General features: G+C 42.1%; 1 protein-coding gene across 3 annotated transcripts in view; it reads right to left on the bottom strand.

The window, feature by feature from the left end:
• PTPRG (protein tyrosine phosphatase receptor type G) overlaps positions 1–24,921 on the bottom strand; it is a 701,064-nt gene that overhangs the window by 137,927 nt on the left and 538,216 nt on the right. For all 3 annotated transcript variants that reach the window (XM_041764114.1, XM_041764115.1, XM_041764112.1), the window contains exon 7: positions 5,604–5,761. In XM_041764114.1, the coding sequence (XP_041620048.1) occupies positions 5,604–5,761 (158 nt within the window). The remainder of the gene's footprint in view (positions 1–5,603; positions 5,762–24,921) is intronic.

Below are 24,921 nucleotides of genomic sequence, written 5' to 3'. Positions count from 1 at the left end.
AATGTGTTGGCTGGAAGTGTATATAAATCATTTCAACTTAGTTTTTATTATAAAAATATTACAGAGAATAATTAGTTTTTAATCTGTCGGTTAAAATCAAAGGAAAGTTGAAATCTATTCATGCTACTCGTGTGCAGCAAGAGCTCTCATCCACGAGATGTGGGGAAGGCACCATCATGGCTGAAGGAGAAAAATGAGAGAAAATCAAAAGTAATATAATTATGAACCATTAGAAGGCTGATGTGCACAATATGTCATAAGATAGGTATATAATGGCCGTTAAACAAAGCCAGAGTCCATTATAAACATAATAATAAACTCTGGGATAAGCATTAAGAACTGAAATGTCACACCTAAGGTCACAGAGACACTTCAGATTCACCATACATTTGAGGGGTGACAGGGCAGGTCCTGCTTCGTTGCCTCATTATTAAACAAGACCAAAGTGATGGAATATTAAATTGCCAATAGCCTGGAGCATCCAAAGTTTTACTTATTGAACCATGGCTGTAAAAATAAAATCCAAGAATAGCTAGCTAACCACAAGGATGTGTCTCTCCTGTAGCGATAGACAGTTTTGCATGAAGACAATTATAGCAAGGCCTTCTACAGAAAGAAATGAATTTAATCATAATTACCAAAGAAAGCTATCTGTTGGGATTAATAATGACATCTTCCCCCCACCATTTAAAAAACCCTCTCTATCCACGTGTACTGTGCATTATGTGGTGTTAAAACAGAAACTTTCTGAATTATGGGATTCATTAGTTGTTGTGGCCTTGAGACAAACTTGAGGGCTGAGACAGCCAAGAGCCAAAGGTAGCTGTTATACCAGAAATGTGGTGAGCCCCCTAAGTTGAAATGATAATAATTTGGATATACTGGGTTGAATAAAATATAATATTACAATGAGTCTCACCTGTTTCTCTTTATGTTTTTTTAATGTGGCTAACTAGAAAACTTTAAATCATGTATATGCCTTCTGTTTTATTTCTATTGGAGAGTGCTGCCCTTGAGCCTGAGTGATCATTTGTTTATTTATTCTAAAAAATGACTTTTAAAAATTTGAGAGAGAGACAGAGTACAGAAGGAGAATGAGAGGGAAAAGCAGACTCCCCGCTGAGCAAGGAGCAGGGAGCCCAAGACCCTGAGATCACGACCTGAGCTGAGGGCAGATGCTTAACCGACTGAGCCATCCAGGCACCCCTAGTGATCATTTAATAAGAGCAACAAAAAAACTCCAATCTAATGTCCTGTGCTCACCCTGTGGTGCCAGGCACTAGTCTAGGCATGCCACACACATTCCATCATTTAATCTTTATAATGACTCCAAGAAGTGGGTGTATTATTATCATCATCCCCATTTTACAGATGAAAACTGAGGCACAGAGAGTAAGCAGTGGAGCAGCATCTGGCTGAAAAATAGAGCCAGGAATGGAACCCAGGCAGGTTGGCTCCAAACAGAACATGGTTTTAATTCAAAAGAGTTTCTCTGCTCTTTATGATAGAGATAATATTGGTTTAAAAAAATGTATTGCAAATAAAGCTTTCCTAACCACTCCAGCTTATTGTCAGAAAAAAATTAAATATCCCAAAGCAAACAAACTAGACATCTTCATATTTATTTACTGCTTTTTTGATAGAGCCTCTAAGAAGCACTTCAACAAAATTCATGCTAGGAAAAATTATAGGCAGTATCATATTTTAAACTACAGGAAGCAAAGAGTCCTGGAAACGGAAGGTTGGGATTGTTTCCAATGGCCAACACACCATCATTTGAGAACCACTGTTCTAGAAAAAAAAAAACAAAACAAAAAACAAACAAACAAACAAACAAAAACCACATCCCTATACTGGATTCAGATCACCAGGTTCTCTTGATTGATCATGAACATAACACAGGCACCATTTCAACATGCTAGTCTTGCTCCTTTGACTTCATAAACCAGTACTGAGAGTGCCAACATTTTGTTTGGATGATAAAGTCACAACATGATGTTTACCTACTACTTACAGTAGATGTTTAGTGGAACCAACCCCTTAAGCCACACGGACTGCTGGCCAACCAAGCCAACACATGATTCCATTAGCGATACTGTATTTAGATTGATATTACCAGACGAGCAGGAGTCAGAGCTCACTGGCTACCATAGGGCTGGTTTGAATGTCCAGGGAGACTCATGAAAGATGCAAAATAAGTAGCTGTTCATATCTGGAAGGCTCCAAAGAAATTCACATCATTCAAGTTCTCATACAAGTGCTAACCACTCCATTTTATGGTGAACACATTCTTGTTTTCACTCTTATAGGCACCTCCATTGTGTAAGACAGAAGAGAACAGAGGAAACAGTCTTTGCAGAAAGAGAAGGATGGGGAACTAGGAATGTTTTCTTTCTAACAGAAGCAGACATGGAATTCCGTCTACTTGCTTTTCCGCACTGGCTGTCTGCCTTTCTGAAATGAACATTCTGTGCTAACTTCCGAAAGAATGTTGGCAGGGTCAGGGTGGGAAGGTCTGAAGTGATAATACTTGGATGGCTAATGGTTTCCCTTCCAAGTGCTGACACCACTGTGACCTCCATGCAGCGTGCCAGCCAAGGATCCCGTTTAGCCACATGAAAATGAGCTGTTTTTCCTCTCTTGGGGGAAGGGGTGAGAAAGAGAGAGAAAGAGAGAGAGAGAGGAATAGGTGACACTGTGTCTGATAAAAGTATTGTCTAAGGATGTGTTTATAGTAAAGAAACTGGGAAGCCAATATGACTAATTTATTTCTCCACTATTTCCTTGCAAACTACCTATAGATAAATCATATATTGGAAGTTACAGAGAAAAACTCCTCTACTCCTTCTGAGTGTGTGAGTGCTAGGATTATAAATAGATGTTAACCAAGCAGTTTCTAAGATGCCCAGTTACCAAATGTCAAAATGCTTCTAATTGACAAACACTTGACAAGACATCCAAGCCTACAACTCTGCCTTTTGCTTGGACTCACAAAATATCTGAAATTCTAATAAAACCCAGTACTAAACAATTACTGCTCTTTGCCTCTCCCCATCACGGAGTGTCCTGCAAAAGGAGTGGTCAAACTTGCATTTCTTAGCCTCATTATCTCAAGCCTTTGTATCTTTTAAGACAAAAGCATCCATCTTAATGGACAAAAAGCATCCCTTTTCAAAGTCCCCTGCCCCAACCCTGGGGATATAAATATTTGGACTGCAATTTTACTTTATTTTCATAAAACAATGCTGGCTTCACCATTAGGAAGAAACTTCGTTTCCTATTTCATGATCTGCTTAATGCTGGCAGATCCTGTTCAGCAAATTGCTAGCACTTCTTTTGTCATCAGAGAATTAAAGCAAAAAAAAAAAAAAAAAAGATATCTCAAAGTAGAATGTCTGCCAACAGCAGTAAAGTCAATAAGTCTGTTTGCCCTAACTTTGTTAGGGACAAGGTGTCTCTCCTGCACATGGCTTCTAAACCTGCTCCATTTACCCCCAGAGGGGCAGCACTGGATGTTTTAGGAAGCTGCCTGGTGCCTCGGCTGGTTTATTTAAGGATGGACCCATGACCCAAGGATAGCCAAACGTTGGCAGACCAACATCTGTTCAGATCTACCTTCTTGAATACTTGAAATAGGACCCTTACTATGGTCAGTTGGTAGCTGGCCTTTGAGTTGAAAGGTCAACTGGTACTAGAGAACCATATTTGGCCAGGTAACCAAAAGAAAACAAACTAGGTGGGCACCTGAGTGCCTCAGAGGTTGAGCATCTGCCTAGGATTGAGTCCCACATTCTTCTTCTGCCTAGGTCTCTGCCTCTATCTCTGTGTGTGTCTCATGAATAAATAAATAAAATCTTTTAAAAAGAAAAGAAAAAAACAAACTAGGAGTAAGAAGGGATGAGAATTTTGTAGAAGTACACAATCAATAAGCAGTGGCAGAAACTCCAAGATTTAAGAGCCTACATGGCCCCTGATGGACAGAGAGGGCTTTGCTTCCTAGTTGCAGTCTTCTCCATCCCAGGATGCCTCGACTATTGATTCCTTAAAATACTCCCCTTACTTGAGCTACTTTAAGTGGGTTTCTCTTTCTTAAATCCGAAACAGACCTGACTGGGACACCATCCAACCCTACTTCCCCCACTCCCTATTCTGTACTCTCTGCCTTTATTAGGAAAATCTTTGGACTATTCCCCATCTTAGCCAGATCCCTAATCTTGTGGCCTGTGTCTTCAGTTATATCACTGATACTACCTCATAATTCTACAACATCCCTTATTCCTATCTGTCACACCCTGGGAAGGCATTTCTATGAGCAGCTCTGATAAGAACTTTCCATTTTTGGATAGTCCTGCTTAATGGCTCAAATCCCCTTTCTTATAATCCTACTCAGTGTTGCTGGCTCTATTTTCTGAAATTTTTCTTTTTAAAGATTTTTTTTTTAATTTATTCATGAGAGACACACAGAGAGAGAGGCAGACATAGGCAGAGGGAGAAGCAGGCTCTATGCAGGGAGTCCGATGTGGGACTCGACCCCGGGACTCTGGGATCATGCCCTGAGCTGAAGGCAGATGCTCAACTGCTGAGCCACCCAGGCATCCCTATTTTCTGAAATTATGGAGAAGAAACATACTCCTTTTCTACTTCGGTGCATGCTGCATTACAGTGACTAATATATCCCCTCTAGGAAGTTTCTCCTTCTATTATCCCTCATGAGGTTATTTCAAGGCTCCCCACCCCTTCCTACTGCCCCCTGCCCAGTGGCTCCTCTTCCTCTGACACAGACCCCAACCCCATTTCCATTTTACCAATTTCTAAATCCACCATCCTGGGAAACCAGCCCAGGACACACTCAGAAGTAGTTTAGTATAATGGTCAGTCACATGGATTTTAGAATCAGACAAACCTGGGCTTTGTTTCTAGTCTCAACATTCATTAGCCATGAATTCTTGGGTATATTACCCAGTCTCTCTAGGCTGTGTCCTTATGTGCACCATCTCAGCGCAAAAGCCATTTCTCAATGCTATTTGACCAGTACGATGGCCATATGTAAGGGCTTAGTAATCAATGATATTCACTCTTTCATTTCATCATGTATACAAATCTCTCCCTTTAATGAACTTTGGTAGATTTAGTAGTTCAGAACATCATCTTTGGGATCAGACACTATGGCTGTGTGGCCCTGGGCAAGTTAGCTCATTTCTGTACCTTTTCTCTATAAAATGGGGAAACAGAGTACTGTTTTTCTTGAGGATTAAATGAGTGAACACATATATAGAGTTTAGAAGATTTTCTGGCACAAGCTGTCATCATCATTGAGGACAGCTATTCTCACCTCAAGATCGAATACTTACCTAATACCTGATTTTATAGTTGCAGTTCTCCTCAGCCAGTTAATTTGTGGTGGAGACATCATGTTCTATATGTTATAATTCTTGGGTTCAAAAACATGTTTGTTGGAAAGAAAGAAGGAATCAATGGGAAGCAGAGAATCAAAAAATAAAAAATAAAAAAGCACCTCTACTGGTATACTGTAGTAATGTTAAATGGTTAAGTCAACACAAAACAAGGGAACATAGAGGTCCCATTTGTGGCTGAACATCTACCTGATGGTAAGAGATGGGGACAGGCTTCCGGAAGACGATCCACTCCACAATTTCGCTACATGGTGGTGTGGTCAGAGAACCTGTGTACCGGTAATAGCTGCCCAGGGATGCAGGCAGGAGGTCCCGGAGGACGAAAGGATCCAGAAAGGTCTCCTTCTCTGTTAGGAGAAAGAAAGAAAAGAAAGGCACAATGATAAGTCATATTATGCTGCAGACGTAGAGTCAAAACCCCCAGCATGCTGGTGCCACATCACAAGCCTTATGTTTGTTTACATCCTGAGAAGCACTAGCATTTGGTGGTGGGAGGGCCACAGCAAACAAAGCAGTGCTTCCCAGGGTGTGTTCTGAGGCACCATGATGCACTGTATTTCAAGAAAAACGGGTTCCATGAAGAGCAAAGCTGGGAAACCTGAAGTCTCTCCCTCTCCCCACAGGAAACAGGCAAAACACTAGCACAGACAAGTCTCTGAGAAGTTCTGCAGAAAAAAAAATGGATTTGATCTTATGTACCTACCCCTTCTCAATCTTGCTTCACCACTGAATGCTTCCCCATCTGATACTTAGGAATTAACAGTCAGTGGCATAAATTCTGGAACACCCATGAGAGATTCAACATGAAAACTGTAAGCCAAGGGTAAAGTTCAACTCCAAAGTTGGATACATCTCATGATGGTTTCCCCCAACACCTATTCAAATCTAGGTGAACCCTACCCAATATCTAAGCTGAGCTTCGAAAATGGGGCCCTGAAAATAGGCTTCTTCTTTTTACAAAAGCAGAGGGGTCTTTCTTTAAGTAGAAGAAATGATTATTTCACTTAAGACTTAAAAATGATACCTGACAATAACTCTATGAGAAAAAAAAAAAAAACGATGTGTAAGGGGTTAGTGCCAAGGTCACACAGCTCCTCAGTGGCAAAGCTGGGCAATGAGTTCAGGCACTGTGACATCAGAGCTTGCACAGACAGCTCTGACGCAATTAATGAAGATGCTAACGTTAACTCAGTGAATACTGAGAGGTAGGGGCAAAAGAGGAGAAGAGCATTTGGGGCTGTGGGAACATCGTGTGCCAAGGTCCTGTGGCAGGAATAAACAGTGCAATAGAGTTTAGGGCACTGTTTTATAGTTCTAATCAGGCTCGGTAGATCATTCAGCTTCTTTCCCAAATTGGAGAAGGCTCTCCTCTCTCTCTGGGTCTCCAAAGGTCTAGCCCTGAATGAATTTAAGTCTGGGATTCCTTTTTTAAAATCCATTTTTGGGATATAATAAGGCTATTATATCCTGATAATGGTTTGCTTTAGCTCCTTGATAGCTTCCACTATGGGGCCAAGGACATTCTTGGGGGGACCTCAGGGCTCCAAGTTACTTCCTGGACATATTTGTGTCTACAGGAATAGTCTTTCCAGGATCCCACCATCTCCATCCTCTTCTTTCTTTTTTTTCTCTTTTTAAAAAGGTTTTATTTACTTATTCATGAGACGCAGAGAGAAAGGCAGAGACATAGGCAGAGAGAAAAGCAGGCTCCCTGCACGGAGCCTGATGTGTGATTTGATCCCAGGACCCTGAGGTCATGACCTGAGCCAAAGGCAGATACTCAACCACTGAGGCACCCAGGTGCCCACTTCCTCCTCTTTCATGCAAAATGACTGTACAGGTCTTTGGGCAGATGTGTATCCACAGACTGGAGAGATCTCTGTAAACTGGGTGATAATGCAAAAACCCCAACAGAAATCAACTCTTTTAAAACAATTAAACAGGCAATTTAGTTTTGGTAGAAATTAATTCAATAAAACTTAACATTTATTTAGCTTCATTACTATATGCCAGACACTATTCTAAGTGTTTACATGTTGCAAACATTTAAGCAGTACTTATTGTACATGCCAGGCCTTGTTCTTAGAGCTTTATAAAGATTAATTTATTTAATTCTTAAAATAGCCTCATGAAGTTTTCCTATTATTATCACCAATTTACAGACCTGGAATGTACAACCAGGTAGTTGGGTTTAGAATCCAGGCTTTCCTTATTTTTAACCATCACTATATGCTTTCAATTTACACCACTATGGAGTATTTACTTTTAATACTCCAATTTTACGATGTGGAAATCAAGGCACAGAGAGTTTAAATGACTAAGCCAAAGGTCACTAGGGATTGGGGAAGGAGACACAGTTATTCAAGAAGCTCAGATTCCCATACAGGTTTTCAATTCTGTTTTTTAAAGGAAAAATTAAATATTAACTAATAAATGCAAAAGTCTTCAAATTACAGGGCTCTATAACCAAAATGACAAAAGCGGGTTTTGTCTGGATAAAAGGCCGGAAATCACAGAATTGCCCCTCCGCCCACTGGCAAGTGTGGGTTTTAATTTAAACCTGGTTACCAGCAACCTAATGATGGGGTAAATCTCTGCAAGCGTGCTTGGCTGCGACTGGATTGGCTGGGAACAGGAAAAATTTTGGCCTTTGCTTGCTGCTTCTGTGTTTCCTGAGCTATGTAAACAACCAACACGAGGTCCCAAGCAATAGAGGGAGCATAGGGCCTGGCATCAGAAACCACAAAATCACCATCTTCTTTTTCCCTCATGTTGTAGGTGAACTCGGCGTCGCACCACAGCACGCGAATCTGCCTTAAGATCAAGGGCTCCAGAATGAATGACCAAGAAAATCTTTAAGAGTTCCCTTAGAAGCCTGATCCAATATTAGGGCTGCAGTTGAGCACATTGTAGGCAGACCGGTAGTGACAAGACCATACCCACAAGCCTGCACTAGCAAAGCCCCCACCTAGAGCAACCACTCCAGGAAGAGCCCCCGGCTTTAAGGAACATAAACACCTGCCCCACCAATCTGAGGTGACTGGATTTCACAAGGGCATATTGTTTCAGCAGGATCAAGACTCCCATATAAGTTCTTGTACGGGCTTATGGTTTCGGCAGGGACTGATGGAAATTGAAGGTGTGACCGCTGCCACAAATACAGAAGAACCTTTTGGTCCTTGACTACCCCAAGGGATTCAGAGGTAGGTTCTGGCTTTAAGTGATTATCAGGTGCAATCAGAAGGTGGCAAGGAGGGTAGATACAGTGAGAGGGACAGAGAAGGAGGCTTTGCTGTTTTTTGATCCTGCCATAGTCACCACCATTGGGTTGGGATTCTGAGACCTGGGAGGGGCTTAGACCACCCTAGTTCAGTTCCTTGGAGAGCCAAGGAACCCTTTATTCAAACAAAACCTTACAGAGGAGGAGGCCAACTCAAACAGCTCAAATGCAGCCACCGTGGTTAAAGCTGAGCTAGGAACCTAGGAACACTTTGGAAACCACCAATTTGGTCCAATTCTTTAATTTTACTGCTGGGAAAATGGAAGACTACAGGGGAGATCAAAAACTTGAGAACACAGAAACTCAGACGGGATCCTTTCTTCAAAGAATCTACTTAGGATCTGGAACAGTAAGCCTAGGAGCAGGAGCTGAAAGCTGAAATCCAATCACTGTCTTCATCAGCATTTCTCCGTCCCTACGGAAGCTGGGGAAGACAGCAGATTTTAAACTCCCAGGGTCCAAATCCCAACTCCTCTACCTGTAAGTTTTGTGATCTTAGTTACTGAAGCTTCCTAGGCTGTTGAGAGCCTGAAACATAATAAGCATCTCATAAATGATACATATTATTCTTACTCTAATCCTCATTACTTGTATTACTATCATTATTTTTATTTTTCTAAACTGTCAAGCCCTAGCCCCTTACACCCTTACACAACCATACACTTCCTTTAATACTTGCATATGTGTCTTTCTTGTTTTTCCTTTTTTTTTAAGCTTTCATTATTAGTGCCTTAAAAGTGCATCATGTCTGACATATTCTCCAGGTTAAAATTTCTTTGCCAAAGTTCTAGTGAGAGCTTTGGAACCAACTAATATTTAACAGCTGTGTGACTATAGGGAACGGTCTTAAGCTCTCTGAGCTACTTCCCTTATCTGTAAAATGGGAATTCTGAGAGTATTTACCCCTCAGGAAGGCTGTGAAAATTAAGCAAGCTCATAAATGTAAGGGGCTTAGCACAGTGCCTTGGGAGCCCTGATTTATCAAGGCAAGCACTTGGCTGAGAGCAGACCAGCTCACTTTGTGTTTTAAGCCAGGGATTGGCAAATGTTTTCTGTAAAGTGCCAGATAGTAAATATTTTAGGTTTTGCAGGCCAAGAGGCAAAATCAAAGATGTTATAGGAGTACTTACGTTAACAAACGCATTTCCACAACCTTATTAAAGATATTCATGCAAAAATTCATGCAAAAATTATTTGCAAAAATGCAAATAACAACTGAGGATAATTTAAAATATATACATCTACCATGAGAAGAACAGAATTCTTTTTTAGGGGAATAACATTTCACTTAATTAGTGTTTGAATGTAAAAACCATTCTTAGGTCAAGAGTCATTAAACAAGAGTCACTGAAATGGATTTAGCTACCAGGCCACATTCTCCCCTACTTTTTAAATTTTTTTTTAAGATTTATTTATTTATTTTAGAAAAAGAGTATGACAAGCAGGGGGAGGGGCAGAAGCAGAAAGACAATCCTGAAGCAGACCCTGCTGAGCAGGGCTCCATCCCAGGACCCTGAGATCATGACCTGGGCTGAAATAAAGAGTCAACCATTTAACCTTAAAGCTGAGCCACACACACATCCCTTCCTTGTTTTTTAAAGCAATTGTTTGGCAGGATATGTGTGTGTGTGTGGGGGAGGTGTGCAAGTGTTAGAAAGTTACCATGAGGAGAGCCTGGGAGGCTCAGTTGGTTATGCATCTGCCTTTGATTCAGGTCCTGATCCCTGAGTAGAGGTCCCTGCTCAGTGGGGAGTCTCCTTCTCCCTCTCCTTCTGCTCCTCCCCCTGCTTGTGCTCTCTCTCTCTCTCTCTCTCTCAAATAAATAAATAAAACATCTTAAAAAAAGAAAAAAGAAAGTCATCATGATAGCTAGAGCTAGAAGACGGGGGCAATGATTACTTCTTTTGTGAACATACATTACAGAATTAACTCTTGAGCTGTTTTCTTTACTCCTTGAGTTTTCTAGCTCAAACTAAACATCAATTTGTACTCATCTTTCTGAAAATTCCATTTCCTGCTCAGTCCCATAGGCAGTATTCCACTGACAAATGGGGTGCTCATAACACTTAGTTGTAAGTTAGAAATAATTTTAGAGACAGTAACCCTCTACTTCTAGCATTGGCCACAAAGCCCACATAAGCCACAGGGTGCTGAACAGGCTAGACTCAAGATGGGGATTTCCTGAGTGCAGCCACTGGAAAGAGGGAAGAATGCACTTTTCAGGTGAAAATGTAAACTCTTCCATTAAGAAAATCTTAATAAATGTAGGTATTATAAAGTGGAAGGAAGTGCTAGAGCCAGGTCCCTGGCTCTAGCCAGGATTTGAATCCCAACTGGTCTATTTAAAGGTCTCACCTAAGACAAATTGTTTAACCTCTCCTGTAACTGTATTCTCGTCTGCAAAATGGGATTACAATAGTGTCAATCTGCTAAGTAGGTTAGATGAATAAATGAGTATTAAGTAGGTTACCATTAGTTAAGGGCTTAGGAGAGTGTCTGGCACAGGATAAGTACATTTAAGTGCTTGTTAAATGGCTCTTGTTTTAAAAGGGCAGTTTGACTCTAAACCATTCTGATCAGGGCATGCTGCTTCCAACTTTTATCCAAATTAGTAATTTGAATTCAAAACATTCCTATCCCAGCCACTTACCTAGTTGAGAAAAATATTTGAAACACTCTATTTATACCTTCATTCATTCCATTAAACCATAATAAGCAGGTTCTGTGCATTACCAGATAAAGGAATTGAAAGGGAATGAATCTCATATTCCACTTTCAAGGATCCCAGCGCTGTATGCAGACAATATTATATTTTAATAATTAATTGTTCATCAAAGAAAAAGATGAAGAACAGGGATGCTAAATTCAAAGTTATTCAAATTGCAAAAATGAATAATGTATGACTTTTATATTAAATACACACTGTATTAAGTAGTCTACATTTCACCCAACTCTGTCTTTCATTTTAAAGCATTTTGCACGACAATATGAATAATCAGTTAGGGGAGGTTTATTTAGAAAGAGAAATACCTTATTTGAATGCAAACGGAGTATATCCGAAGATGATTAAATTTTTCTTATCAATTAGGAAATTTTGTATGAGGGCTTTAAAGTCATGGTCAACCATTAAACCCAGCGCGGCCCAGTTATCCTTGCAGTTTCCTTTCAACATTAAATTATATCTGGCTCAATTCTGTTCAATTCCTTATTTCTGATAGCAGTGCCAGGAGGCAATCTTTAATTAAAGAAAATTTGAAAGATTCAAACATGCATAATTGGATTAAAAATGTGATCATTAAAACATTAGATGATAATCATCTGATTGATTGCATTTTTCAGTGTGTTAATAACCTAATATTTTCAATGCTTTGGTTATATAGGAAGAAAGAAAGCCCTTTATAAGGTATGATGAACAATCAAAATATAGACGAGACCCATGCAGGAATCAGGAATCATGGAATCGTACTGAAAACACACACAAGCACACATGCCCCCCAGTGAACAAAGTATTACATTGGAGGGTATATGGGGCAGAATGTGGTGGCCTCCAGGGAAAGAACATCTGTGCCGCCCCTCAAACAAGCAGTCAACCAATTTTAGGGAAATATGTAAGATAAACAAATAAAAGAAAGCCCAAGCTTCTGTTTTTAGCATGATGATTGTTTAGTTCTTTAGGATGCCCCAAAACTTTTTATAAGGAAAAGCTATTAAGTTTTCCTTAACCACTTAAAAGCATTGTGGTAGGAATGGTCTTCCACTCTGTGTTGGGGAGGGTAGCGAGAGCGTGACATTGGAAAAAACTGGGTCATAGGTCACTCTAAATGAGGGAAGAAGATTCATAACAGCGCTGCTCCAAGTTCATGTCCATGCACATCACCTAGATAGAGAGCTTGTTAAAATGTAGATTCTGATCCAGGAAGCCTGGGGTGGGACTGAGAGTCTGCATTTTTAATAATGCTGAGCATATTCGAGTGGCCAGTTTCTGTGGGGACTGTATAAATGGGCCCCCACACTGCAGCCTCATCCACTGCTACTTCCTGACTCTTAGGTATAGCCACGCCACACTGCTCTCTTTGCCATCATCACATTACCCTGGGGCCTTTGCACTGGCTCTTTGCTCTGCCTGAAACATTTCTTCACTGACATATTCATGGCTGGTTTTAGACCAAATGCCTTTTAGCTGCTAACAAGTTAGTCATATTTGAATGACACATTTCTCAATGAGGGCTCCCCTGACTACTATTTTGAAAATGGCAATTTGAAGAGCAGCCTCATTAAGAAGGAAGCATCTGATTAAAAACCTGAAGGCAGAAATGAGCTATGCGGCAACCTCGAGAGAACATTACAGGCAAAGAGAAAGCTAGTGCAAAGGGATTCCGCTTGGTGTGTGGCTGGAGTGAAGTGAGCAGGAGGGAAGGTAGAAGGCAAAGTTCAAGAGTCCAAAATCTGATGGGCTCTGGGAAGAAAAAAAAAATCAGCTGCTGGTTAAAGTACAATCTAGAATTTGGCTAAAAATTGTGAAGATGCCAAAACACTAGAATGTAGAGTCAGCAGCCCAGGGTTAAGTCTGTCTGGATGGGCCATGAACGGGCTGTATGATCTGGGAAGAGCTTTGGGTGTGATGAGCTTGTGACCAAAGGGCTTGCTGATCACAAGAATAGAAAATGGAGGGATCCCTGGATGGCGCAGCGGTTTGGCGCCTGCCTTTGGCCCAGGGCGTGATCCTGGAGACCCGGGATCGAATCCCACATCGGGCTCCCGGTGCATGGAGCCTGCTTCTCCCTCTGCCTGTGTCTCTGCCTCTGTCTCTCTCTCTCTCTCTCTCTCTCTGTGACTATCATAAATTAAAAAAAAATAAAAATAAATAAAAATAAAATGGAAGTCATGATGGAAATAAAGGGCCTGAGGGCCAGAATCCAGGGGATTTAAGAGCAAGGCTTCTAGAAGCCATCACGGAGGTCAGAAAGCATTAGATTATAATTAAGATGGAGGCAAAAGCCTCCCAGAGTAGCCAAGGAATTAATTTTATGATCTAAACACAAGCAATGAGGTGCCCCTGGGTGGCTTATTTAGGTAAGCATCCAACTCTTCATTTGGCTCAGGTCATGATGTCAGGGCTGTGAGATCAAGCCCTGCATCAGGCTGCATGCTAGGTGTGGAGACTGCTTGATATTCTCTCTCCCCTCTCTCCCTCTATGCCTCATCCCCTGCCACCCTGCTCATGCTCTCTCTCTCTCTCTCTCTCTCTAAAAATACATACATTCATACAAGCAACAAGACCTGTTCTATAGAATTGGATGTTGGCTATCAGGAAGGAATGGGAAAGATGGACCAGAGGAGATGGGCGTAGCCTATTTTCAAGGTATGGCTATTTTCAAGGTTTCATGACAAATGACTTTAAGGAACAAGCCTAATGTTACAATGAGGGGATTCTGGGGAATCCCCCCAAGAATCACAAAGAATTGGAGGGTTCCTAAGAGTTATAGAGGACATTCGTTCCCTTTCATTTTACAAATAAGGAAAATGAAATCCAAAGAAAAAAAGGGACTGAATCAAGATCGTGCAATGAGGTGGGAGTGAATCTGGGTCTCAGATGCCCAGCATTGGGCTCTTTCTACTACCCCAATCTGGGTCCCAGGGCTCTGAGTGCCTCACTTGCCCTGATGTAAACATGATGGGGTGAGGAATTCTCAATGAAGACCAAGAACTCTTCTGGCTTTTACAAACATAAATCTAACTTTGACACTGCCCAGCTCAAATCTTCCATTGGCTTCACTTCATTTGTTATTTTTGTCTTTTCCTTTTTTTAAAAAAATTATTTATTTATTCATGAGAGACACAGACAAGGCAGAGACACAGGCAGAGGGAAAAGTAGGGTCCATGCAGGGAGCCTGATGTGGGACTCGATCCCAGGACCCCAGGATCACATCCTGAGCTGAAGGTAGATGCTCAACCACTGAACCACCTAGGAGTCCCTTTTAATATCTTTTATTTATTTTCCTTAGTAATTTCAACACCCAGCAGGGGGTTCGAACTGATGATCCCAAGATCAAGAATGGTATGTTCCTCTGACTGAACCAGCCATTTTCATTTTCTTTTCTTTTCTTTTTTAAATTTAAATTCAGTTTGCCAACAGCTAGTATAACACCCAGTGTTCATCACATCATGTGCCCTTCTTGGTGCACATCACCGTTACTCTATCCGCCCCCCAACCACCTCCCCTTCCGCAACCCTTTGTTTGTTCCCCAGAGTCAGGAGTCTCTTATGGTTTGTCTTTCAGACTCCTCACCATGGCCATGGGCCCCTACATGATCTGTTTACCCTCTGCAGCCCTTCTGCTCTCACCCTTGCTGACCACCCACCTGTCTCATCACCTTCCTGTTCCCTCTGCCTAGAATGTTCTTCCCCATCACCACTCCATACAGGAGATTCCTTTTCACCCTGCTGGGCTCAGTTCAAATGTCATCTCCTGGGGATCCCTGGGTGGCTTGGCAGTTTAGCGCCTGCCTTCGGCCCAGGGCATGATCCTGGAGTCCTGGGATCGAGTCCCACGTTGGGCTCCCTGCATGGAGCCTGCTTCTGCCTCTGCCTGTGTCTCTGCCTCTCTCTCTCCCTATGTCTCTCATGAATAAATAATTAAATAATCTTAAAAAAAATGTCATCTCCTGAGAGCCCATCCTGAACAGCCCATCTTCTATGTCCCTGCTGCCATTAATTCTATCACATTTAGTTCATTTCCTTCCCAGTGTATGTTTATTTGTTTACTGTCTGTCTCCCTCAAGAGTTTGACTGTTCCACAAGGGCAAAGACCTTGCCTTTCTCATTTACCCCATACACCCAGCAACTAAAACATGGCCTGGAACATAGTAGGTTCCTAATAGTTATGTGAAAATAGAATGAAGGAAAAACAAGCATGGTAGTTGGGGTATTTTAAGTAACCAATAAATCCTAGATTTTGGGGCAGCCCAGGTGGCTCAGCAGTTTAGCGCCGCCTTCAGCCTAGGGCCTGATCCTGGAGACCCAGGATCGAGTCCCACATCGGGCTCCCTGCATGGAGCCTGCTTCTCCCTCTGCCTGTGTCTCTGCCTCTCTCTCTTTCTGTGTGTGTGTGTGTGTGTGTGTGTCTCATGAATAAATAAACAAAATCTTTAAAAAAAAGTCCTAGGTATTGTATTTCTTTCACATCTAAGTCTCTAATGATTATAAGATGCATCATTATTTCAAATGCCACTACTAAAGGCAACACGTTGCCAGTTAGACAATGACGTGATTTCAAATGTAAGATGCATCCTGACTTTAGAATTGTTAAAATATGAAATGTAAAAAACTGCAACTATGCGTGATGATGGATATTAACTAGATTTGGTGTTGGGAACATTTCACGATATATACATATATCATACCATTATGTTGTATACCTGAAACTAATATAGTGTCATGTTACAAATATATGACAAAAATACATGAAGAAATGAGAGTCACAGAACTGATGACACAGGATACCGAGGTGACGCTTTCAATAAGATTCACACTAAAGGACCCCATCATATTTATGAGTCTACCAGAAGCTAGGTCAGGGCCCCCACTGCGCCACCCAGGGATCCCAGGGCCCATTTTCTGTGACCACAGTGAAGAGCAACTCATAGGACCAGGCAGCAGCACTGACTCCCAACTGTTCGTCTGCCTAGGTTCTCTAACTCAGTTAAACCTTCAATGACCTGAACCCCAAGAATGCATTCCGCAGTGTGGGATGTCCTGCACATCACCTCTTTTTACCAGTGCACATTTATGGCGTGTGAACTCAGGGTTAGTCAGGCACTGCTCCAGTTTTTCCCTAAATGAGGCTTTTCAACTTTGTGAGGTAGGTATCAACATCCTGATGAGGGCTGGTAACTTGCCCACAGTCACAGCTCTACAGACCTTGGTGTCATTATAGGCTGTGTAATTGGTTAATAGCGGTCTCTTAAGGTTAGCAGGCTGGAGGCTCTGTTACCACAAGACCGTAGCTCCTGACTATACTCCCAGTACACAACACAGTGTCTGAAAGACTAGGTCCTTCATACATGGCTGAAAAAAATTGAACAAACTAAGTCACTGAGTAACTGAAGTCAAAAGTGGCCATGGGGGCAAATCTAGACTAGTAACCTGCTTTTGTAAATTAAGTTTTATTGGAACACAGCCACAGCTATTTGTATACATATTATCTATGCCTGCTTCTGGGTTACAACTGCACAATTGAGTTGCTGCAGCAGAGAATATATGACCAACCATGCCTAAAATATTTGCTATTGATCCCTTTACAGAGAAAGCTTGCTGACCTCATTCCTATACGACGAGTAGGACATTTAAAAGCAATGGCAAAAATGGGATGGCAACAAGCCATCCCATTTGAGAATGAATGAGGCAAACTACATGGGGTTGTAGAGGTATGGACCTTATTTCTGCTTCTGAAATGTTCTCGACCAGTGGGTAAAGATTTAAAATCCTACCCCTTGGCTTTTCCTACAGGCACAGTCCAGAGAAAATCTGAGAGGCCCATATAATGAGATGAATAGCTAGTGTTATTTCAGGTTCTGAGTAAAGGCAGCTTGATTAGGAAAGAGCCTATCTGATTAAACAGATTCTTGTAAGCACCCAGAGAGGCACTACAAGGTCATGGAACAGCCACACCACCCTGGTTCAAAAACATCTAGGCTCTTTGAGTTTACTGGTACTCTCAGTTGGTCAAATGTGGCATCTTGATTTAACAGTTGACATTTGAATGAAACATACGTTGTCCTTAATATTCCAGAGAAACACAAAGAGCAGAGACTTGTCGACAATTAAGGAAATGAACATGACAGTTACATTATACAGATTCATATAGTGACAAAAACCCAGATTGTCACTGAACAATTCCACTGCTTGCCTCTCTCCCTTACACAGTGGCCATAACTGACAGGGTATGTACCTTCTTTTAAACTCCTTCTGACGCTCAATCAATGGCCTACTTTACAGAGGAGAAACTGAGGCTCACAAAAATGAAGTGGATTTTGTCAATATTCAGGAAGTTAGTCAATGCTGGAAGCAGAAACTGGCCCAGAAGAGCTGGCAATAGAATGGATTTCATAATCTAACATAACTGGGTTCAAATTACTGTCTCATTCTATGAGCTGGGACAAATTATCCAAGCTCTCTGAATCTCAGTTTACCATCTGTAACTGGCTAGGATTACTTAAGATTATATATCCAGAACATCTGGGCAGGGCTAGGTCCACAGCCAGGCATTAACAGATGAGAGACTATTGCTTCTTCCTCTCCCACACTTTCTGATTCCTGGCCCATGACCCTTCTCCCCGATTTCAAAGGGAATGGCTATTCCAAACGACTTTGTGACAATTGTCTTTCTCATTTCATTTTATTTTGTGTGACTCAACTAACTCAAGTGTTTCAATACCCAGGAAGCGACGGCAGCAGCACTCACAGGTCCACAATCATTTCCTGTTACCACATGGCCTCCTCCAGACTCACGGCAACAAGTAAGAACAGTAACAGAGATGGTAGTGGTGAAGGTGCTAGCGACAGCAGCCGGTGCCAGGTATTGACCATGTGCTAGGCACAAGTATTCACACCAAGAGCCTGTGCTCTGGGACACTATACCACAGTGCCTCTCTCACACCAAGGTGACATCTGTACAGCAAGGTGAGAAAATCACACAAAGTAGCCTCCGGTACTTTAGCGAGCACCCTTTCAGTAGAGGACAGGAGACACAGTTTAATCTCTCTCTTTGCTCTGCACATCACATTGAAACAATCGGGAGAAGGGCATTTCCTCAGGCTCCCGTGATCCTCTTCAAATGATCAAATAGTGACAAAGAAGGCTGGCCAAATGACAACTAGCCTCAAATTCAAATCCGACCTAGAGGGTATCACTTTTGAAGTTATTTTCTGTCTTAACATTATTGTTCACGACACTATGGGTGATAAAACAGGAGCCGCACAGCATCCCATTTCCTGGCTTTGGCTAAGAAAAGAAATGCAAATGGCTCACATCTATAGTGGTGGTTATGACACACCGAAGTCCAGGAAACTGTGGAAATGGCTTAAGTGTGCCTGTTTCTCGAAGATTTTGAGATCAAAAGTGTTCAGATAAGCATCTGCCCTTCCTGGATCCATAACAGATGTGAGCCAATTAACCAAGACCAGGGTACTGGATATTTATAGCACACTTCAGGAAAGTTCTGTGTAATTAAATGCCGGAGACATAAACTTCAAATGGGAAATTTTGTTGCGTGGTACGATGTTCAAGACTATCAGTGGGCTACTCGATAACATAGCATCGGGCTTCCCATTCAAAAGGGAGAAAACTTTCTTTAAGGTCAACATTAAAACAGAACCCTCATTAATTTGGTTGAAAAACATTTGGATTGGTTGGTGATTGGGGCAAAATCAAAAGTGAAGGGCAGCCTGGGTGGCTCAGCGGTTTAGCGCCACCTTCAGCCCAGGGCCTGATCCTGGAGACCCTGGATTGAGTCCCACGTCGGGCTCCCTGCATGGAGCCTGCTTCTCCCTCTGCCTGTGTCTCTGCCTCACCCCCTCTGTCTCTCATAAATAATAAATAAAATATTTAAAAAAATCAAAAGTGAAGCCCATCTCTTTAAAGTCTGTCAAATGGTAGTTAAGTAATGGCCCGAATAGGTATTTACATGGTCCCAACATGAGCCAGCCACTGGGAGAAGGCAACTCTATTAGCAGAGCTCCCGAAATTGCTACCACTTAGTTAAGGCAGAGTTTGACAAACTTTTTCTGTAAAGGGCCAGAGGGTAAGCATTTAAGGCTTTGCAGGCCAGACTGTAGCTCTGTTACAGCTACTCAATTCTGCTACTGTGGTGCAGAAGCTGTCATAGACAATATGTCAACAAATGAGTGTGGCTGTGTTCCAATAAAACTTTATTTACAAAAGTCGGCAGCAGGCCAGATTTGGCTCACAGATTGCACTTGCTGGAGGCCAATTTAGAGGACAGTGGACTCGTGCCAGGCACCCTTCGCTCTCAGTTCTTTCCCTATTCTAATACATCTAGTATTAATACATACTTTTCCTATCCTCATCTAACAAAGCACAACCGCAGGACGGAGGGATGCAAGAATTTGTGGAGGATCACACAGCACCCAGGCTGGAGAGCCATGATTTGAAACCAAGATAGCCTCAACTCAGAAGCACTGTTCCAGAATCCAGTGTTCCTCAGGGCCACATTAGAAGTGAAAAGGAACCAATTCCATTTCTTTAAAAATATCCTGTAACCCACACTTTTCAGAAAACTCATTCCAAAGTTCTAATTGCTTATTCGTAGGAACACATGAGATTACTTTTGCAGGTGAAGAATATTAATCTTTTTAATTCTCAGCACCAAGAATGGGAAGGCAAAAAAATAAAAGGTTTCTCATGATATTAAAATTTCCTGAAAGGCAGGGGAAATCTTGTTCATCATTTTATTTTTTTATTTTTATTTTTGTAAATTTTTTTTATTGGAGTTTGATTTGCCAACATATAGTATAACACCCAGCACTCATCCCATCAAGTGCCCATCACCCTATCACCCCATCCCTCCACCACTCTAGAAAACTGTGCTGATGTTCCTTAAAGAGTTGTTTATCATTTTACCCTCAACACCTTGACTAGCACTTATTAGGATCTCCATGGACAGGACAACGGATAGACTCTATGATTATAGAAGCTTAAAGTTCACATCGACAAAACAGGTAAGAACCTCTCAAACCCTATCAATGCACCTCTGCTCCATTATCTTGCTGCTGGATTGTAATGACACAGACTATTTCTGCCTAACAGTTTAATTTTTCCCCAAAGTCCCTCATTCTGGGATTTGTCCTTTTCTTGCAAAGTCCATGCAAGATACTTTTCAGGAACTTGAGTCATTGAGAGCCACTGAGCCGCAGACAGAAAAAATGATGTCAAGATCTTAGGCCCAGGGGATAATCCCAATAGTGTGGAGGAATGATGACAGAGTAGGGTCCTGTGAAGTATTTTTCTTCATTTGTGCCTTTGAGAGTCGATGTGATGAACCTCAATCAAGGCTGGAAGAGGCAGGTGGTACCCCTGGCGGAAAATAGAGCAGGAGATGGTCTGGGAGTAACAAGAGCCAGCCATGAAGACCTTGGTTCAGGCCTCCCAGCCAATGCTCCCTTTGCTTGCTTTTCTATGTGACAGGGGACATGATAGCTGTGTCTCAGAATTCAGTGGTACCTAATTCAGACTAATTAGACCCTTGTCTGGTTGGAGCGTTCCAACCAGAGCCAGAGTGTTCTGGAACGCAGAGCCAGAGCATTCAGAACATAGCAGTGGGAAGCCTTCGCTTTTAGACCTGAGGCCTGATGCCTCATCCCCTTTGTTTCCAATTTCTTTTTTGTGAATTCCAAAGGGAGTTATAGACTCCCAAAGTCATCTCTTTTTTTTTAAGCTTTTATTTATTTATCCATGAGAGACACAGAGAGAAAGAGAGAGAGAGAGAGAGAGAGAGAGAGAGAGAGGAGAGAGAGGCAGAGACACAGGCAGAGAGGGAGAAGCAGGCTCCACGCAGGGAGCCTGAAGCAGGACTTGATCCCAGGCTCCAGGATCAGGCCCTGGGCCGAAGGCAGGCGCTGAACCAATGAGCCACCCGGGCTGCCCCCAAAGTCATCTCTTAATGATAGACTCGCAAGGCAGCCACAGTTCTTTAGCCTGCAATAAATTTGTAGAGTCACAAACAGCCTGTCAGGGGTACGTGCGGTGAAAGTTTTTAAGAAAGGGCTCTAGCTCCCTCTCTTTGCTTGTCGTAAGGCCACTTGGAACTTGATGTGACCCAGAGGGAATCGCTGTCGGAATCTCTTACTTTCTAAGGCTAATGACTGTCTTCTTTGTGAAATTTCATACACATGCAGAAAGGTGCACACAACATAAAGATACTGTTGACAAATAATCCTGAAGTGAACCCTGGAGAGACCAGGGCAGGAGAAGCCCTTGCCATGCTCCCTGGGCTGGTGCTTCCTCACTTTCCCATCCTGCCTCAAGAAGTGACTATCACACCTCTTTTTAAAAAAGTAATAATTGCTTGCTTGGCTTTTCCCTTAGCGTTACCACCTACACGTGCACCCTGAAACAATATAGGCTGGGTTTCCTCATGTTTTCAACTTTATGTTGAGGAATACACTAAACCTTCTCCAGACCGTTGCTCTACTTGGTGCTTCTCACGTGTGCTCAGGCACAAGATGCCAGCCCCTTCCATCTGAGTAGAATATTCTATTATAGGCCTGCATTGTGTTTACTTAGCTTGCTGACAACAGGCATGTGAGGCATTTCTAGGTTCGGGCAGTTAGGGAAACCCATGCCACTGACATTCTTGTTCACATCTCATGGTACATTTTCATCTATGTTCTCTAGGGGTCATACGCAGGGGGTGGCATACTGAAGCAACTTGGCTGTGGCTCCAGAAAAGTATAAGAGTTCCTGGCATTCTTAGCCTTGCCAACGCTGGACTCTGTCAGGATTTTTAATATGTGACTATGTGGTGCAGGCTGCCAATGATTTTGAGCTCTGTGAATGTATTATCATGGGGAAGTCAATGTATAATATACATGGGCTATTCTTTCATTTAAAAACAGTCAAATGCACAAATCTAAGGGGATGGTGTGGTGAATTTTTATATTATAACCATGCAATCATCCTCCTGATCAAGATATATAATATTTTCATCATCCAAGAAAATTCCCTCATGTTTCTTCTCATTTATTATACCCCTCCACTGCATTATTTTGGCTTTTATCACCAAAGACTAGTTTTGTCTGTTCTTGAGCTTTACAGAAATGGAACCATGCAATATGTGCTCTTCTGTTGTCATGTAAATCAACTAGCTCATTATTTTTAATCGCTGCATAATGTTCGCTGTCTGGCCATACTACAACTTGCATATCTAGGCTCCCGTTGGTGGACATTTGGGCTGTTTCCACTCTGGGGCTAATATAAACAAATCTCCCATTAACCAGTCTTTCTGTGGACATTTCTCTTGGGTATATACCTACATGAGGACTGGCCAGCTCAGAGGATAAGGCAGTTGTACGACTTTGGCAGAAATGGCTGCATGGCTTTTGGAAAGGCTGTCCGCCCCCCCCGCCCCGCGTCCCCAGAGCAGCTGTCCTCAAGTGCCCAGGGTGCCATGCTCGGGGCTTGTTTTCTTTTTAAATAGCGTATGTGGTGAATGACGTATCAGCAGTTATAGAAGATAAATCTTATCCATTATTTTAGAAGAAATTCAGATCACTCCAGGTCTGGAGTCTCATTCGGGTTATTCTTGATTATAGGACCCTCAATCCCAGCAGGTGGAATATGGAAAAAAAGAGCAAATGCAGATGCATGAGCTCCTACCACCATGTGGCACTGCTTGGCCAGGTGGTCACTTATATGTGCAAATTTCCTTTATATCTTCCCTTTCTGCCGAATGCCTGGATTGAACTCTAGCTGTTCCATGACTCTGTCTATAGATTTGGTGAGTTGATGAGTATTCCAGGACAGAGGAGAAAATAGGTGTAAGACACCTCAAAAATACACCCAGTGAATAAATGAGTCAGTCGAGGAAGCTATTCCGCAAAGAAAGTTTAGATCCTGTCCCAGCCCCAGCTGCCATCACTTTAAAACTTACAAGAACCTCGTTTTGGGCCATTCTTTAATTGAAGGATTGAAGGATGTTTTCAGGTGATCATTTAATTGCCCTTTCACAGCTTTCTCAGAAGAACCTGAGGAGGCAGGATGGGGCGAACCATCTGGTTCTGACCGGAGTCTGACGCAATTTCTAGTAGTTCCTCTAAAGGAGAAAGGTACTGTCCTGCTCACCTAGGCAGTACATTCAGCAGAAGATGGTGGTGACAGAGGCGGGGTGGGGTGGGGGTGGGAGTGATGGGGAAAGACGACAGGTCATAGTTCAACAACCAAGCAATTGCTACTAGCAAGTTTCTTTCCAAAAATAAAAAAAATAGGGACTCCTGGGTGGCTCAGTGGTTGAGTGTCTGTGTTTGGCTCAGATCATGATCCCAGGATCCTGAGATTGAGTCCTGTATTGGGCTCACCCCAGGGAGCCTGCTTCTCCCTCTGCCTGTCTCTGCTTCTCTGTCTCTCATGAATAAGTAAATCTTTTAAAAATAAAAATAAAACAAAAATTAAAAAAAATTAGTCTCTCTTCGATGATTGACATGAGGGAGTGGTCAGGATTTTGATGCATTCTGACAGGATTCTAGAATACATACACGAACAGCCTGCTAGACTTTCTTTGGGTGGATATCATAAAGAAGAATAGAAAAGTAGGTAATCCAAAAATGTAAAAGAAAAAAAAAGAAATACTTTTTAATTGACTTAAAATATAATGTACATTTCTGAGCACTGGCCAATTGGGTAAAACTAGTAAGGGATAGTTGCATTTCTATACTGATTCACATACAAGTTTTTTTTTTTCTTAAATGTGTTTTTAAAAAACAGAACTAGACTAAGTTTCTCAGAACCCATATTTCTATCAGGTGTGGCTTCCATTAAGTGCTAGTTCTTGAATACAAAAAGCACTGTAAATGAACGAGTCAATGCTGTGACTAGGATTCACAACTTCTCCCTAAATCTTTCCTTCCCGGTGGATACCGATGGGAGTGTGTAAATAAAACAGCTGATTCGATACATTTTAGTGCTTCCATCTATTGCCCAGTGGACAGACGGAACCAGAATCAATGGCAAATCACATCTCTCCATTCTATTTATATTTCTTCATGGCTCTCAACTTTGTAAAAATCACAATTTACATGGAAAAATGAACACCTAACAAACAACACTCTACGTTTGCCAAGAGATTTCTAGATATCTCTCTCCAGCAGTGAGGAAGCAATGTTGCTGAGCGCAGAGCCTCAAAGATGCTAATATGCACTTCCACCACCAGGGACCTCCCTCCACAGTGGCATTGCTTGAAACCTTGACTGCTCCCTTCTAGGCCTGCACTGTCTCTATGCACTCTTTAGGTCTTAGTGGTCACTTTGCCTGAGTGGTCACTGATGCCTCCTCTATACTCCCAAATCTGGGTTAAACCTGCTGCTCCCCACTCTTTAATGCAATGACAATGCTTAACTGTATGTTCCCCGCTCTGAGACTTGATAAATGCAAGGAGGGTAAGCCTAGGTCGGCTGTGCCCTCTCTGCCTAGCTTCGTGGTACATTGGGATTAGGT

The sequence above is a fragment of the Vulpes lagopus genome, chromosome 7 (genome assembly GCF_018345385.1).
Source record: "Vulpes lagopus strain Blue_001 chromosome 7, ASM1834538v1, whole genome shotgun sequence".
NCBI lineage: Eukaryota > Metazoa > Chordata > Mammalia > Carnivora > Canidae > Vulpes > Vulpes lagopus.
This window is presented reverse-complemented; position numbering and strand designations above follow the sequence as displayed.